The sequence below is a fragment of the Camelus dromedarius genome, chromosome 2 (assembly GCF_036321535.1).
Source record: "Camelus dromedarius isolate mCamDro1 chromosome 2, mCamDro1.pat, whole genome shotgun sequence".
Classification (NCBI taxonomy): domain Eukaryota; kingdom Metazoa; phylum Chordata; class Mammalia; order Artiodactyla; family Camelidae; genus Camelus; species Camelus dromedarius.
In genome coordinates this window covers 31,683,625-31,702,027 of record NC_087437.1, presented here as the reverse complement: position 1 = coordinate 31,702,027, position 18,403 = coordinate 31,683,625, and the positions used below count along the sequence as shown (strand labels likewise).

Below are 18,403 nucleotides of genomic sequence, written 5' to 3'. Positions count from 1 at the left end.
AACTATCAGATCTTTTTTTGAAGTGGCTGTAGCATTTTATACTCTCACTAGTTTACATGAGGTTCCAGTTGCCTTCCTTTCTCACCAACATTTGATGTCGTCAGTCTTTTTCATTTGAGCTAATCTAGTGTACCAGTATCTCACTGTGGTTCTGATTTGCATTTCTCTTATGACTCATAATGTTGAGCACTTTCTCATCTCCTTATTGGCCATTTGTGTATCTTTCCTTGTAAAGTGTCTGTTCAAACCTTTTGGCCGTTTTTGATTAGATTGTTTGTCCTTCTAATATTGACTTAGAGGTCTTCTTTACATAACTTGGACAGCAGTCCTTGTGTCACAGATTTTTTTAGTATTTTCTGCCTGTGGCTTACCTATTTTCTTAATAACATCTTTCGATGAACAGAAGTTTTTAATTTTGATGAAGTCTAAAGCATCAATTTTTGTTCTTTTGTAGTTCTTACTTCTGTAAGAGAAACCTTCTTCTATGCGAGAAACCTTCATTTACTATCAATTCATGAAGATATCTTCCTGTTTCTTCTTTTATTATTTCAGCTTATATATTTAGCTCTGATTTATCTTGAATTAATTTTTATGTACAGTGTAATATAGGAGTTGAAGTATGTTTTCCTATATGGGTATTCAGTTGTTCCAGATCAATTTGTTGAAAGACTTCCTTTTTCCCATTGAATTTCTTTTGGTGCTTTGTCAAAAGTGAAATGATCGTATCAACAGGGGTCTATTTTGTTCCCTTGATCTTTTGTTGCTCTATAAGCCAGTATTACATTGATTTGATTACTGTGACTTTCTAATAAATCTCAGAGTCAGGTGATGCTAATTCTCCATTATTATTAGATTTTTATATAGCTTTATAAATTTATTTCTTAGTGCTTGCTCTAGGAATTATACATCCTTAACTTCTTAGTCTACATAGAATGAATATTGCACCATGTCACATAAAATACAGAAATTGTGCAACCACATGGGTCTATTACCCCATCCCTCTGTCCTTTATGCTCTAGTTGTCATATGTTAAATCAACATAGTTTATAACACCCAAAATATCATAATTCTTAATTTAAATGAGCATAGAAATGTTTTTAATTCAAATGAAAAAAAGAGTCTTTCATATTTACTGATATTTATCACCTATGGTACATTTTAATCCTTTCCTGGGGCTCTGTTCATTTTTTTTGATGTTTATCTCTTTTCTTCAAATTGAATAATATCTATTGATTTAACTTAAAGTTCATTGATTCTTTGATAATTGCAATACGCTATAAAAGTCTATCCATTAAATTTTTATTTCAGATATTGTATTTTTAAATTCTTGAATTTATAATTTTTAATTGTATCTTGCTGAGATTTTCTATCATTCCTTACTAGCTTATTTTCTTCTATGTCACTGAACATATTTAACAGCTGATTTGAAATCCTAGCCAGCTAATTATATCATCTGGTCCAATTCAGGGTTGGTCTCTATTGACCGCCTACTCTTTTGAGTATGAGCCATTTTCCTGCTTCTTCCTAAATCAAGTAGTTTTGGACTGTAACCTGAACACTGTGGCTGTTATGTTATGGAGACACTGGACTCTGTTATGTTCCTCACCGTACTGATTTTTTTTTTTTTTTTTGGTATTGTTTGGTTTTAACAGGTAGTTAGCTTGGCTGAACCTAAATACTAAAAACTGTTTCCCCTAGGGTAGGTGGTAGGTAATATCACGCGCTTTAGCCATAGATGGGCTGCTTAGAGTGTTCCCTGTACACATGTATTTCAGGGACAAGCCAGAGATTCAGGAAGACTTTACATGCAAAATTTGAGCTCTCCCTTTATTATTATCTCTTTTCTAGGATATGCTCTCTCTTCTCAAAGCTGGGTCTGCTTTGACCTCTGTCCTCCAGTCTTCAAGCCAAAAAGACTACAGATTTCTAGCAAAGTTTTAGCTTCCCTGCATGGAATAGACTATATCCTGCCCTCAATCTAACAGCCTTAAAAAAAAACCCAAAACCAAACAAACAACAACAAAAATAACCCAAGGAATTCACCCAGCACTATTCTCTTCCTTCAATTAAAAAAAACTAGTATACTATTTTTAGATCAGTTTTAGGTTCACAGTAAAATTAAGCAGAAAGTACAGAGAACTCTCAGGTAATCCCTGCCCGCCGTACATGCATAGTTTCCCCAACCACCAACATCCCGCACCAGAGTGGTAAGTTTGTTATAATAAATAAACCTACATTGATGCATTGTCACCCCTATATTCGATAGGTTTTTACAAATGTATAAACACATGTACCCACTATTACAGTATCATACAAAAGTAGTTACACTGCCCTGAAATCCTCCATGCTCTAACTATTCATCCTTCTTGCCTACCCTGACAACCACTGATCTCTTACTGTTTCCATAGTTTCACTTTTCCAGAATGTCACATAGTTGGAATGGTCCAGTAAATAGACTTTTCCAATTGGCTTTTTTAAAATTAGTAATATGCCTTCTTTTGATTTTTGACGTTCCCTCTATTATGTACTTGGTTTTGGTCACTCTCCAGTGTTTTTCGGTAGTTATTTTGTCCAGAATTTATAGTTGTTATCTGTAATCTGGGAAATCTTATCTAAGTAGAGCTACTCAGCCATTAACAGAAGAAAAAGTTTTAAAATACAAAATCTGTACATTTAACAGGAATAACCAGACTTCTGGCCACAGTTCAAGATAGATGTTTCAGAGCTTATCTTAGATCATGCCTATGATTATTGAATTTCAGGGTTGAAACAGATCTTAATGGTCATCTAGTCTACCAACCAATAACAGGTTTAAAAATTAATCATAATTCCCATTACATAAAACAAAATATTATTTCATTATTTATGATGCACCATTTCCCAAAAAGGACAATTATGTTCTAAATATATGTAACAAACCTGTCAAAGCCGTTTCACTTATGGATTTAATTTGTAGAAGAACTTCTCCTTTCAGTGAAGTCCAGTTTTGAAAATTATCATATACTTCATTTTTAATACTGGTTAGCTCTCTTTTAGTAAAAGTAAGTAATGAAAGAGTCTTATTCCAGAAATGTTTGTACTCCGTCAGTCTCTGACTGTAAAACAGTAGAGAAAAATTAGGATTTTAAAAAATAGCAGCCATAGTAACACATATTTATTTGAAAAAAAGGTTTTCTTTGAAAAATGCTTTTAGAGTAACCACCTAAACTACTGTTTAAATGGAGAAGTTTTGAAAGTGAAAGGAGGTGCAATCTGTATTATGCTGAGATGACAGATATAAACTGGGGATACCCCAGGAAGACTGAGGTCACCCCAATTCATTCTATTGTGTTATCGTTTTTACTATAAAGTTATTACTATAAAGATAGCTAACTATTTTCATACACATTTTTTCTTTTGATCTTTTAAAATTAATTTAACAGCAAGCATTTAGTGAAGAAAATTTGGTCAAAAGTTACTTAGTCACAGAGCCTAAAAGAGAATCTCAGATTTCCAGACAGCATCTTCCTGTACCATGGCTCAACAGGCAGTGTAAAGCCTGCGGTAACAGTAAATAAAACCTTTTAAAATGACTGATCCAGTGCTTTCACTTCAAATGTCACAGCTTAAAGTAACCACATTTTTTTTTTGCCACCTCAATGACTTTTATTACTTCAGATGTTCTGGCTATAATTTACTTAATAACCAAGCAAGATGCAGACACAGATCTGAGCATTATCAACAAAAAGATAATGACTGAGGCCATGGGAGATAATTTGTTTGGTTAATATTTGTCTCCCTGAGTAGACTAAGATCTATGATGCAGAGACTATATCTGTCTTGTTCATCACGGTCTCCCAAGACCTAGCACAGTATCCACCACATAATATGTACTCAACAAATACTGACAAATGAATGAATGAGTGAAAAAACAGATCACTCATTGGTATGAAGTAAGAAGTACTAAGGATAAAATACTGGACAATACTAATGTTTATGAGACTAAAACAGAAGAGAATCCCTCAAAAGGCCAAGGAGGAGCAATCAGTAAGTCAGAATAAAAGCCAAAAGAATAACTTCTGAAAAGCCAGAGGATAAGAGAATTTAAAGAAGAAAGTAATGGTCTGTGTTTAAGACCTCCAATAAACGCTGAACAGAGTCCATAGTATATGGTATTAAGGAGGCCTTTGGTGATCTTAGATAGAGGCATTAGGCAGGAAAAGACTGAGCAGTAAAGCAGAAGTGAGAAAATAGTTATGTGGTAGAAGCATTCAAGAACTCTGAGGTGGCAAGGAGAGAAAGAGGAAGATGCATAGTAGAATGGTTTGTTAGGAATGGAGACACCTGGGTGAGACACACAGCTGAGAAGACAGTCTGAGTGCAGTGACAGAGCCTAAAAATAGACAAGAGATGGGACCATTTCTTGTGCAAAGACCTAGAAAAGGCAGATGTAAAGCAAAGGCTCAAAAAATTAGCCTTTGCCAGGAAGAAGAATGGTGGTGTCATTCTGTGTGGTCATTAATAAGGTCTACCTGAGTGACCAGAAGCCACAGGGGATCCTCAATCAGCATGCAGACCTGGAAGCTAAGAGAGATGTTGATTTCAGAAATCAAAGAGAGCAAAATAGATCACTAAAGCAAGGGGACCAACCATGAGGATGGGAAGTCAGAATGTGAAGCCACAAACTGGTAAGACAGAGAGACAAGAACCATGAATTAAGTCAAGGTTAAGGGGCTAATGGGCCCAATGTAAGGTAGCTGCTTGGAGCAAGCCATGTATATGGGGGTCAAGGCTTGGAGGGGTATTTAATAGAAGAAAGACTGGATATGGATGCATGTGCTTCTGTAGGGAAAAAGGCAGGAAACAGAAAATTCAAGCTTGTTAGCTAAGAGCAGATCCACCACATTTTGTGGGGCCTAGATCTCATATGATAGGTGTGGATAGACAGGTGGCTTTCTTGTAAAAAAGAATACAAAAGTTATAACTACAAAACCAGGTTTAAAAGTGTGCAATTATTTATAGAATGAAAAAAATCACTACAAATAAAATTGTAAAAGTTAATAAATCCCATCAATATCACAAAATACAGAAAAACAATATAACTATTAATAAATAACAGCTCTGCATTACTTTTTTGTCTACAATTTTTAGCTACGTGCTCTACAAGCATCTTTTCATATGAGAACCATTTTATAAAAATACTTTATGTGGAGAGAATATAAAAATTATACAGTTTTTATCTAGCATGGCCATTAGTTTTATTATCAGTGATAGTTAGAAAGATTCTTTCAACTTCATAGCCCCTTATTGGTAATATCATACAGATATTAAAAATTGTCAAATTTGGAAAACTCCTTATGAAAAAATTTTAATATACAACTATAAGATTTTTGGCATTTCAAGTTTTCTTGGAAAATGACATCCTAAAGTGTCTTTGAAATGATGAAATTCATGAACCAGTTTATCTCAGATGTCCTTGAAATGTTATACTATGATTTTTATGTCATATTCAGTAATGTTAGTAGTTTCGTCAAATCAGCAAGAAACTTAAACCTTTCTCCAATATATTCAAAAATCAACTCCACTTCATTGAATGGATTACGAAATAATCCAAGAGATTTTATTGAAAATGTATCTCATATGATGAAATCTGAAAAAAGTTACAAAATTTTTACAGTTATAACTAAACCATCTTACTTTTGCCAGGGGCCTTCCTAGAATCCTGGAAGGGGGTCCTGAGTGAGGGGTTCTAAAACTCAAGTGTCACTTAATTTATAGTAAATATGCCTGTGTTGATAACTTTAACTCTGTGAAATATAAGGCAAATATAACACAGCTGCTGAGAGATGAGTAGCACAGGGGATTCTAAGCAAAATAATGAGGATTTAGAGTATTGGAGGAACTGAGGACCTGGTGTGTAACAACCTGTAAGTAGGTATGAAGATTGAGGGTTTTAAGGGTAATATAATTAAATGAGCAGAGGTAAAAGTAGCTGGAATATTGGTAGTCTATGCAGAAACATCCTCTATGTAGAAAATCCTAAAGAATAACACACACACACACACACACACACACACACACACACACACACACAAATACTAGAACTAATAAATTGAGTTTACCAAGGTAACAGAAAAATAAACCATAGCAAAAATTAATATTGTCTGTATACTAGCAATGACCAATCCCAAAAATAAAATTAAGAAAAAAATCCACTCATAATAACATCAAAAAGAATAAAATATTTAGAAATAAACTTAATAAAAGGAGTGTAAGACTTATATACTAAAAACAAAACATTTTGGAAAGAACTAAAGATCTCAATGGAAAAACATCTCATGTTCATGGATTGAAAAATTCAACATTTTTAAGATGGCAATTCTCCCCAAATTGATCTATAGATTTAATGCTATATCTACCAAAATCCCAGTAGGCTATTTATCAGAAATTGACAAACTGATCCTAAAATCCATTTGAAAATACAAAGGAGCCAGAATAGCCAAAACAAACTCGAAAACAAAGAAATTTAGAGGGCTTACATTTCTTGATTTCAAAATTTCCTAAAAATTACACTATTCAAGAGTGTATGCTAATGACAGTAAGAATAGATATGTAGATAAATAGAATAGACTAGTATAGACAGTCCAGAAATAATCACTTACATTCATGGTGAACTGATTTTAGGTAAAGGGACCAAGGCAATTAAATAGGGAAAGAACTGTCTTTTTAACAAATGGTGCTAGAACAACGGAATATTCATATGAAAAAGGTGAATTTAGATCCTTACCTAACATCATTCACAAAAGTTAACTCAAAATGGATCATAGACTTAAATTTAAGAGCTAAAACTATAAAATCTTTAGAAGAAGCCACTGAAAAAAATCTATGTGACTTTTGGTTAGGCAGAGTTCTTAGATACATTTCCAAAAGCACAATCCGTAAAAGAAAACATTGATTAAATTGTATTTCACTAAAAATAACAACTTTTGTTCTTTAAAATATACCATTAAGAAAATGAAAAGAAATTACACAGACTGGGAGAAAATATTTGCAAATCATATTTCAAATAAAGGACTTGTACCTAGAACATACGAATAACTCTTAAAATCTAATAACATAAAAACAAAATGAAAAACAGACAAAACATTTTAATAGATATTTCACCAAATAACCATACAAATGGTTAATAAGCACATGAAAAGACACTTAACACCATTAGTCCTTTGGGAAACACAAATCAAAGCACAATGAGGTATGATTTCACAGCCTCTAGAATGGCTAAAATTAAAGACAGACAATAAGAAATGTTAGCAAGAACACAGTTGAAACTAGAATCCTCATTCCTGGTAAGAATGCAAAATGGTGAAAGCACTTTGGAAAATAGTTTGGCAGTTTCTTAAAAGTTAAATATCAATTTACCATATGATTCAGTAATTCTACACTTAGGTATCTACCCAAAAGAAATGAAACATACATGCACACAAAGACTTGTATGTGAATGTTTATAGCACTATTATTTATAAGTGCCAACAAGTGGAAACAATCCAAAAATCCATCAATTGGTAAATACATAAATAAAATGTAGTATATCCATACAATGGAATACTATTTAGAAATAAAAAGGAACAAAGTACTGATGCAGGATACAACATGAACTTCAAAAACATCAGTAAAAGAAGCCAGATATAAAAGACTACATATCGTATGATTCCATATATCTAAACTGTCCAGAAAAATACAAACCTATAGAAACAAAGATCAGTGGTTGCCTAGGAATACTGGTGGTAAAAATAGAGATTGACTGCAAATAGCATGAGGATCTTTTGGGGATGATTCAAATGTCCTAACATTGGATGCGATAAAGGTTGCACAACTCAGTATGTTTACTAAAAATCATTACACTGTCCACTTAAACTGGGTGGATTTTGTAAGACGTAATTTATATTTCAATACAGCTATTTGAAAAAAGATATGAGGTTATTAACTATGGGATCAAGGCTAGAAACAAAGTAAAGTCAGGAAATTGTTGGGAAAATTAGAATACCAGCAGCCTTAATGTGGCTGAAGAGCTGAAGTGAAAAGTGACAGAGCTAGAAGGAGAGATTTAAGGAGTTGGCATTGAAAATTTCAGAGATGACAGAGTCTGGATTTACAAATAAGAAAAACTAAAGGATAAGTATAATTCAAACAATTCATGAAAGATTCACAGTAGGAATTCTGTAAAACCAAGCACTACTAAAATGTTTCAAATATGGATTGATTTGGAATATTGGATTTATATGCAACTTTACATAAAGCATATCTATACTCCATACTGTTTTTAGTATCTATTTTACAGGTCTTCAAAAGTTAATTTCCATTCTCAAAAGACACTTTCGTTGGAATAGCAGATGTGCCGAGCCAACTGAGGCATATCACAGCTACTCCTCATCACTCCCTTACAAGCGACAGGTTGGAAATGTCAGGGAAAACACAGAGCATGAAGAACACTTTGCTGGAGGGTAGGTGATTAAGCCCAATTGCAATTAAACAAATGAAAGAATAATTTAAAAAGGGCAATGTGACTCAAAGACATAGTTCATTGATCTCTTGAAAGTTCCTTTTGGGCTCCATAAATAAAGATGATTACATCTGAGTAGGCAAAGCTCATGCTTCTTTTCTTTACCACTTTGAGATTATAAGCTCCTTTTCTTTACCCATAGCAAACTTGAAGTTTTATGTTCTACTAGGTATTTTTTAAAAATAACCAGTAAACTAGTTTAAAATTTACTATTGCAGCAAAATTACTGAATTCTACAACTTTGAGTTTGATTTTATTTTCATCATATTGCCTTTTCCTACGCTATGTGCCTACTAGTGAGAGTATGAATAAAACCAGGAATTATTTTTATTCATCTATCAAAAACTTTTATTTATACTAAGTGTCTAGTTAGATGATTATTTACAAAATTGTTTTTAGTAAGTGCTAGTTTTTTATATAAATCAGACTCTGAACTCCCAATTTGTGATTTTTTAGCTAAAAATAGAAATCACAGATCTAGTGAAAACATTTGGAAAAAATTAGCAGTAAAAGTATAATGCAAAATGATGACAAAATTAGAACATAGAATAAAATAACATTTAAATATGTCTAAGTTTCCTCAAGAATTTGAAATACTATAAATCACACGTAAAATATGAATAATAAAAACTGATTGTATCAGTCCATAATATACTGAAGCAGCACTAATTATTTAATCTAGTCCTGGCCTAAGCTTTAAAATTTAGTCAGTTCTGCCATCCATAATGGCATCTGTGGGTAAAACAAATGGGACTTCCTTAGCAGACCTGGGCCAAAGCTGTTGTTGGAGCCAAGATTGAACACTGATGGTCTTGACTGAAATGGAGAGTTGGGGTCATCTGGGTGGTATCCTGCTGGTTCAATACTAGAGTTCTAGGAAAGGGCAGGGAATCTTTATGATGACAAAAATTGTCATCTTTTTTATGAATAGATTCATTCATTCATTCAAAAATTATTTATTCAGCATCAGTTATGTGCAGGACATTAAAGAAAGGTAGATGGCCAACAGGTTATCACCAGATATTGTATAAAGATTATTAGCCCATATAATTTTTTAATAGAACAATATCCCTGATAATAACTAGTAGATTGGGAAAAATAAGAACCTAACATTCATAATACTCACCTGGTATATTTTTTTTAGTCACCCAGAACCTATGTCTATGTTCATTTAACCTATTTCCCTTTTCTAAGAGCTAAAAGTTACTCAACTGGAAAATTAATCATTCTAAGACAAACAAACTTATTTACGAAACAGAAACAGACTCACAGACATAGAAAACAAACTTATGGTTACCAGAGGGGTAAGGGGGTGGGGAGAGATAAACTGGGAGTTCAAGATTTGAAGATACTAACTACTATAAAATAGATAAACAACAAGTTTCTACTGTATAGCAGAGGGAACTATATTCAATATCTTGTAGTAACTTACGGTGAAAAAGAATATGAAGAAGAATATATGTATGTTCACGTATGACTGAAACATTATGCTGTACACCAGAAATTGACACATTGTAACTGACTATTCTTCAATAAAAAAAATTTTTAAAAAAAGAGACAGTCATTCTGTCTGATATTCTCAATATATTCAATTCCATTTTTAAAAAGTACTATTTTCTTTAGAACATTGGGTTTTAACCTTCAGGTATTTTAAGCCCTCCAAAGATATACAAAATTAGAATTAACACCATTTATGTTGAAAATTACTAAATTTAGGAGGTCTATTACTATCCAGATAGAAAAGTTTCCCTATTCTATTTTTTTCATGTCACTGGACTATCAGTCAGAAGATCAAATACACCAAGAAATACTGGTCAAGAGGAAAATGAATTTAGTTACTGTGCTGTCATTCTAAATGTCAATGCAAAATAAGAACAAGGTGTTTGCCTGATTTAAATTTTATTGGCAAAACTATTCAGTTGAGATAATAGTTTTTTTTAAAAGTGAAGTGTTTCCATTTTTTTAACCATACTATAATACTAAACTATATAAATATAGAAATTATATTATTAAAATGTCCTTGAATGTTTATAAAGATTAATATTATACTATTATATCACTAAAATGTATTTGAATGTCTATACCGTTAGTATTAAATGAGCAATCTTTTCAATCTTGTAATTTTTAATTCTTTGAAGATAATCTTACCTGAAGATTTGTGATTGTCTCTGTTTAATTTTTAACTCATGTTGCAAATGACTCAATTCTTTCTGTACTCTCTGCAATTCATTTTGGTGACTTTTTAATTGCATGCTTGCATCTCGAATTCTAAAAATATAAACAAATAACATCCATTACAAGTCTAAATATTCCATCATGAGTACTTTAATAAATTAAAATTTAAATATGCTTTTAATAAAAATAAATAAAAGAAGAAAACTATGCATCTTTACATATGCTAAATGAATGTATAGAAAAAGTATGGAGAGATACATACCAAAGAGCCACTATCCCTGGGGAGGAAAGTGGAATCAATAGGCAGGAGAAAGGCAGCAAATATTGAAGGAAAGCATAACTTTCACTCTATATTCTTTGTATCGTTCAGATTTTTGCAGTGAACATGTATTTTTACTTGAAATACTAATTTAAAAGTAACTGAACAAATACCAACTTTTAACTTTTATTAAAGTAATATAGATACATAACTTTAACTGTCAAATATTACTAAAAGAATTTAAAGAAAAAATAGCAATCATTTAACTTTACCCCAATTCTCACTGTCAAAAACGACTACTTTCAACTTTTTTCTTCTAGTATTCATCTGTATATTATTAAATAACATGCTTATACTGTTACTTCTTAAATTTTATTTTAGATACTATCTAGTGAATCACAAATCAGGTAAGATCTGGTTCTGCTACATACAACTGAGACCTGACTATGATGGCTTAAATATACAAAGGTATATTATTGCATAAAACAAAAGTATTGGTAGTCAGTCCAATACTGATATGATTGCTTTAGAGTGTCATCAGGGCCCCAGTATCCTTACAACTCTCTGGTCTACCATCTTTGGTGTGTGTCTGTTATTCTCATGATCAGTGCATGATAATGGTAGAAATTCCATTACTTTCCCACTCCAGACCAGCAGCAGAGAAGAAGGCTCCTCTGTCCCTTTCAAGGAGACTTCCTGAAAGTGCCACTGTACACTTCTGCTGAACTAGGACACATGGCAGTATACCGCTGCAAGTGAAGCTAAGAAACGTAGTCTTTTAACTGGAAAGATCAGCCCCAGATGTGTCCATAATTCTTTTACTAAGGTGGAAGGAAGAATGTATGTTGGGGTAGGTAACCTGCAGTTCCTAACACAGTCCTAATAAGAATTAAACCTCCCATACACACCTATACACCTATACATCCACACACACAGAGCCTTCCTTCCCTCATCCTCCCAATATAATTAAATCAATCTTTTTATCCAGTGTTCCTCACTAGTAGGCTATATATTATGTCATGATCACTTTCTTTTCTTGTACAAAGTTTTTGCCATTCCTGGGTTAAAGACCATCTCCTTTTCTTCCTTCTTAGTTTTCTGTGTACCTATCACTTCTTTCAGATCTGACAGAAGTGTAATTCTCCTCTCTCAATACCTTCAGACACAGCAGATAATCCTTCCATACCATTTCTTTTCCAGGAGGCAGCCTTCCTAGAACTCTCTGTTCCCCAGCTCCAGTCTGGTTATGCTCTGGTTTGACTGCACAACTGTCATCTTGGGACTTCCTTTCCCTATCATTTCAGAAATTGTCCTCAGCTTTCTCTCATGTCGGATCTCCTGCATCCTGGTGCTAAAGTCTTCCTCCTCCTTGGTTTACTCCTTTTGGTGGAATAAATCCTCCAGGAGCTTTTTGTGCATGGGAGGTAAATCTGAGACCTTGAATATCTAGAAGCATCTTTATTCTACTTCAGACTGAACAGTCTGGCTGGATATATAATCACAGATGAGGAAAGTATTCTTCACCAGAAAATCAGTCTCTGCTCCACTGTTACCTAACTTCCACTGCTGCTTCTGAGAAGTCCAATGATACTCTAGTTCCTACTTCTTTGTATGGTATACATGTTGGTCCTCTCCACCCCATCCCTATCACAGTTCAGAAGTTTTAAAATGTTCTCTTTTTACTTTGTATTCCTAAATTTGTATTCTTATATCACAATACATCATTATTTCAGTCTTTTGTCATTCTCTATGCTGGGCACATGGCATTTCCTTTAGAAATGGATGTTTAAAATTTTTTTTTAATTTATAATGTATTTTAGTTTCCGGTATACAGCATAGTGATTCAGTTATACATATGTGTGTGTGTGTGTATATATATATACACACATACATATACACACATATATATATTCTTTTTCATTACAGGCTACTACAAGTCATTGAATATAGTCCTCTGTGCTATATAGTAAGACCCTGTTGTTTATCTATTCTGTACATAGTAGTTTGTATCAGCCAATCCCATGTTTTTTAGTTCCAAGAATTTCCCCCTAGGGATAAAGATTCCTTCCCCTCCATCTCTTCTGTTTTCTTTCTGGAACATCTTTCTATAATTTTGAAAGTGGGAACTCCCAGAGAGATCCTATTTTCTTATCCTTTCTTTGCCATCTTACCACTTTTAACATTCTGTTCTACTTTCATTATCTTCCACCCTGCCTGTGAAATTGTTCATTTCTGCTATTATATTTTAACTACCAAGAATTCTCACTTATTCTCCAAAAGGTCCTCTTTTACTATCCCTTGTTCCTGTTTCATTGATACAATTTCTTCATTATTGTTTTGAGGATATCAATTATAATGTTTTTTTAAATTTTCTTCAGCTTACTGCATTGCTTCTGTTTCCTTTGGGTTTATTTTTTTTTCTCTTTTTTGCTTTTTGTCTTTCACATTTGAGGCTTCTCTCAAAAGTCAGGAGATCCTTTATTATCCATTCATATTTAAGAATGGGGCATTTAAAGGATATCTGGTCCATTTTTTACAGGTTCATGATGACACAGGGAGAAAAGCAGGGAGAGGCTTTTCTAGATAAAAGAAGTAAGAAAAGTGACAATCAAATGCGACATACTGACTTGTATAGAGCAAGAGTCAGATGAATAAACTGCAAACTTTTTTTCTTTTTTAAGAATTGAAGAAATTTGAATATGGATTGGGAATTAGATAATACTGAGGAACTGCTAATAATTTTGGGATAATAATATTGTTGTTATATAAGAAAATGGTACATCACACTGAAGTAAATAGGGATGAAAACAGCATGCTGTCTTGGAGCTGTGTTGAATTAATTCAGAAAAAAAACAACAGGAACAGATGAAACATATGACAAAATCTTGGTAATTTTTGAATCTGTGTTAAAGGGTATTTATTATGCTATTTTCTCTTTAGAAAAGCAAGTGGATAAGGTACCGAAATGCTGTCTCTAAGCTTCTGGGTGGGAGTACAGAAGTTGTTAAATGATGGGCTTCACTGTGGGGAAATCAGGTGGGGAACTAGCTGTTTTGATAGCACCTATGCCAACTGCCAGAGTCAGGGAAAGGTAAGTAGAAGCCTCTGGGATGGCAGAGTGGGAGTGAAGTTCTGAAAGCCTAATGCAACTTTAAAACATTTTTAATGAATCCTACTATTTTTAGCCCCACTATGTACACTGACAAGTATTTCCTTAAGCATACTAAGAGAAACAAATCAACCAAATGTTTTCAGGAGTCACATCTTTAAAAAAAAAAAAAAATCAAGGGGAGGGTACAGCTCAGTGGTAGAGCACCTGCTTAGCATGCACAAGATCCTGGGTTCAATCACCAGTACCTCCATTAAAATATAATAATAAATAAATAAACCTCATTACTCCCCCCTCCAAAAAAAAAATCAACAGAGGAATGTAGGGGAAAAAAAATTTGAGAAAATATATACCCGAATAGATGCTTTAAAAATGATAAAATATATACAGTAATATTAATAACTAGCAAGATATTAAATGGAACAACACTTTTATTTTGATAAAAAGCCCAATCCACCAAGAAAAAATACTAATCATGAACCTTTGTATACCCAAAACATAGGTTCAAATTATATTTTAAAAAATCTGTTAAAAATCTAATGAGAACAAATTAATAATCATAGTGAGAGGTATTAACACATTTCTCACAGAAATGGAATGGTCACAATGACATGAAAAATAGTCAAAAATATTGAGGATTTGAATAACATTATTAACAAGCTTATGTATGACCATAATTGGAACTTATATCTAATAATAAGGTCTTCCAAACATATGGTATAGCCATAAAAATTGACCATGTAATCAGCCGCAATTGAAATTTTAATATAGTCTTAAAAAGAAAAAAATCTTCTACCCACATTCATTGCCCACGATAAAATTACATGAAAATGAACTGCAGATGTGGAAACTTCAACATACATCTAATAACCCTGGGCCAAAGAGGAAATAAAAGTTGAACTAAAAATTATTTAGAAATAAATGATAATGGAAACACAATCTATCAAAGCATTTAGAAGAAAATTTATAGCTTTAAATACTCATTTTTAAAAAACAGTAAATGGGTATTCTGAATGTCATGATCCAAGAGAAAGAAAGGCACAAATGACAAAAAACAATGAATGTTCTGGAGCAAGGCGACCCCAGTAGCAATGAGCACACCCAAAGCCCATACCTTGGTGTCTAAGCACTATTCCCCAACAAAAGAAATCAGGGCATCTTAGAGAACTGGTTGATTCCAGGGGTGGCATAGGGAAAATTTAAGGTGAGCCTAGGACATTTTGTGGTGCCAGAAAGTAAGGAAAAGCTCAAAAAAAGATGGAGGCACGTTGAAAGGGCACAGGTGCCACCTGAAGGAGCACCAATCAGGCAAAACTGGAACAACTGAGCAACAAAATAAAAAACTATATTGGATCATGACCCACAAAAGGAAAGTGAATGAGTCCATATTGATATTAATAAATAATTAAATAGTTAAATAAATGGAAGAGAAGGAACAGCTCTTCTGTACAGAGAAATTCCAATTAACAAATGTGGAAGGAATGAAGAAAAGAAAACAGCATTAGTAAGAGCATAGTAATTAACTGTTGTAAGCAAAATCTATTGATAGCTGCTAAAAAAGTAGGTGAAAGTTTGAGAAGAAACAGAATATTTGAATATTTTCAAAGTTTCTACTCTAAGATATTTATTCATTTCAAAGGAAAAAATAATAATTTTATGATGGAGGAACCTGCCAAACACCACCTTAGCCAAGCAGTCAAGGTGAACATCATCCATAATAAGACATATTGACATCATATATACTCTGACATGATACACTGAGAAGGGCACATTAGTTCTGTGGTATTCTTGCCAAAAATGAATAATCTCTATATGGTTACAAATAAATATAAGACAAACCCAAACTGAAGGGATTCTACAAAATAACTGGCCAGTACTCTTCAAAAACCACAGGTCATGAAAGACAAAGACTGAGAAACTGTCACAGATCAAGGAAGACTAAAAAGATAAATGCTCTAAATGCACTCTATGATTCCAGATTGAGTCCTGGACTGGAAAAGAAGGCGTTAGTGGCAAAACTGATCAAATCAAACAAATTCTGTAGGTTAGTTAATAGTATTATACCAATGTCAATTTCTTAGTTTTTATAATTGTACTATAGTTGTGAAAGGTGTTAACATTAGGGTAAGCTGCGTATATGGGAACTCTCTGTACTACTTTTGGAACTTTCTGTGAGTCTAAAATTATTTCAAAATAAAAAGTTTAAAAAAAGAATCATTTGTACACATACAATGAATAATGTGTACATGTCAAATACATCTGTATTATAAATTACGGTGTAAAAAGGTGGGTGCATATTAGATTTTGGAAGTTATGCAATTTTTATATAGCAAAAATAGAAAGAAACACCTTCATGGTCAATATTAGAAGAACATTAAGTAACTTATGTTCCTATGGAACATTATACAAAAAAATTTTTTAATGAAATAGATATCTATGTCCTAGCATGGAAAGAATACCAAGACTTAATAAGAAGGAAAAAGAAAAGCAAGTTGTAATTTACAGATCAACAAGAGTTTTCAAACACTCCTAGTGGGAATATAAATTAACATAACTATTTTGAATAAATAGTATGATCTACTAAACCTGGCCATATGCATAATATTATGCCCCAGAATTTCCACACCTGGTACATACCCAACAGAAAAATGTGCTCATATATTAACCAAGACATGCACACTATTATTCATGGTAGTTTGGAAATAACCCAATGCCCATCCACAGTAGAACAGATAAATCCATTGTGGTATGTTCATCCCATGGAAAGCCAAACAGCAATAAGAATGAACAGCAGCTACACACGACAAGACGGATGCATCTCACAAATATAATGGTGAGTGAAGGAAACCAGATAAAAGAACACACACCATATGATTCCATTTATATAAAGATCAAAAATTGGCAAGATTAATCGATGGTGTTCTAAGTCAAGATTAGTAGATTCTTTTGGGTGGGTGACAGTAAGAGAAGTACAAGAGAGCTCCTGGGAGGATGTTAATGTTCAGGTTCATGACTGGGGTGCTGATTACATGGGAAGTTCACTTTGTGAAATTTAATTTATCTGTACATGTATTATTTGTGCATTTTTCTCTTATATATGTTTACACTTCAATAACAATTTATAAAAAAATAAAATTAGAATTTTAAAAATACCTACTCAATCTCATTATGTGTGTTTAAGTACATCTAAGGTTGATAAATATGGGGAAAAAAATCCAGAAATATTAGAAGGAAATTTAAGCTTATACAGTATATTGTTGGATTAAATGAAATTTGTATTAAACATTCCTTAATGAAACACAAGGAATATAGCCAATATCTTATAATAACTGTAAGTGGAACATAAACTTTAAAGATGTTATAAAAAATAAAATAAATAAAAAAGCCCACTCCAACAATTAAAATTTACCTAGAAAAGAATTCTAAGCCTATTTTTTACAAAACAGTTTCCTTTTTATAATTAAAAAATACACATTAAAACACTTTCCAATATCACTCATTTTGCTATAATCCCCAAATGAATGTTACATATAAATAGCATCTCAAACCCTCTGACAATACTCCCTGAGAAATTAGGTCACATTAGTCCATTCTGTTTTGGCTTTGCTAACTCTGCTTCACTTCTTTCAAATCAAACTGATACGGTTAAAAATGACATGCCTGAAAGGCACTAATGTTCACTTTTACTGTATGTATTATATCAACTTTATGAAACAGATAATTCACAAAATATTATAATACAGTATGTACTGTGCAAGCACACAGTTTTCTCTAAGAGTCATAATTCTGCACAGATTTTGAGCTCTATGCTGATTGATGTGAGGACATGCTGTTGTCTAGTCAGAGGGTGTTCCTGAAAACAGTGGAACTAACAGCATGTTCTAGCGGACAGAGTCCGGTACGGGGAGTTAGACGACTTGTGCTATAACCCTCTTGCCAAACGCAATCATGATGACAACACATTTATTACCCTTATCTATTTTCTAGTTTTTCTCTTAGCCAACTTGATTAAAGTGGATTGTGGTAAGAATACAGAGTTGTAAAAAAAAATGGGAAAGGTATTATTGTCTCTTCTTAGTTATTTTCATTTAGATCATCTATTAATATTATTCATAATAAAAAGATTCTAAAGGAAAATACTTTAAATCAACAGAAAAAGAAAGTAAAGAAACAATACCCTTTAAAATAGCACCCAAAGTAATAAAATACGTAGGAATAAACCTAACCAAGGAGGTGAAAGACTTATACATGGAAAACTATAAACCATTGATGAAAGAAATTAAAGAAGACTTCAAAAAAAAATGGAAAGATATCCCATGCT

General features: G+C 32.8%; 1 protein-coding gene across 9 annotated transcripts in view; it reads right to left on the bottom strand.

The window, feature by feature from the left end:
* LEKR1 (leucine, glutamate and lysine rich 1) overlaps positions 1-18,403 on the bottom strand; it is a 224,444-nt gene that overhangs the window by 140,881 nt on the left and 65,160 nt on the right. For all 9 annotated transcript variants that reach the window (XR_010383326.1, XM_064492258.1, XM_064492257.1 and 6 more), the window contains exons 3-4: positions 10,688-10,807; positions 2,920-3,095 (exon numbers count right to left, since the gene is read on the bottom strand). Coding sequence is in view for 8 of the 9 variants with exons in the window: in XM_064492258.1 (XP_064348328.1) it covers positions 2,920-3,095; positions 10,688-10,807 (296 nt within the window). In the remaining variant the exon portion in view is untranslated. The remainder of the gene's footprint in view (positions 1-2,919; positions 3,096-10,687; positions 10,808-18,403) is intronic.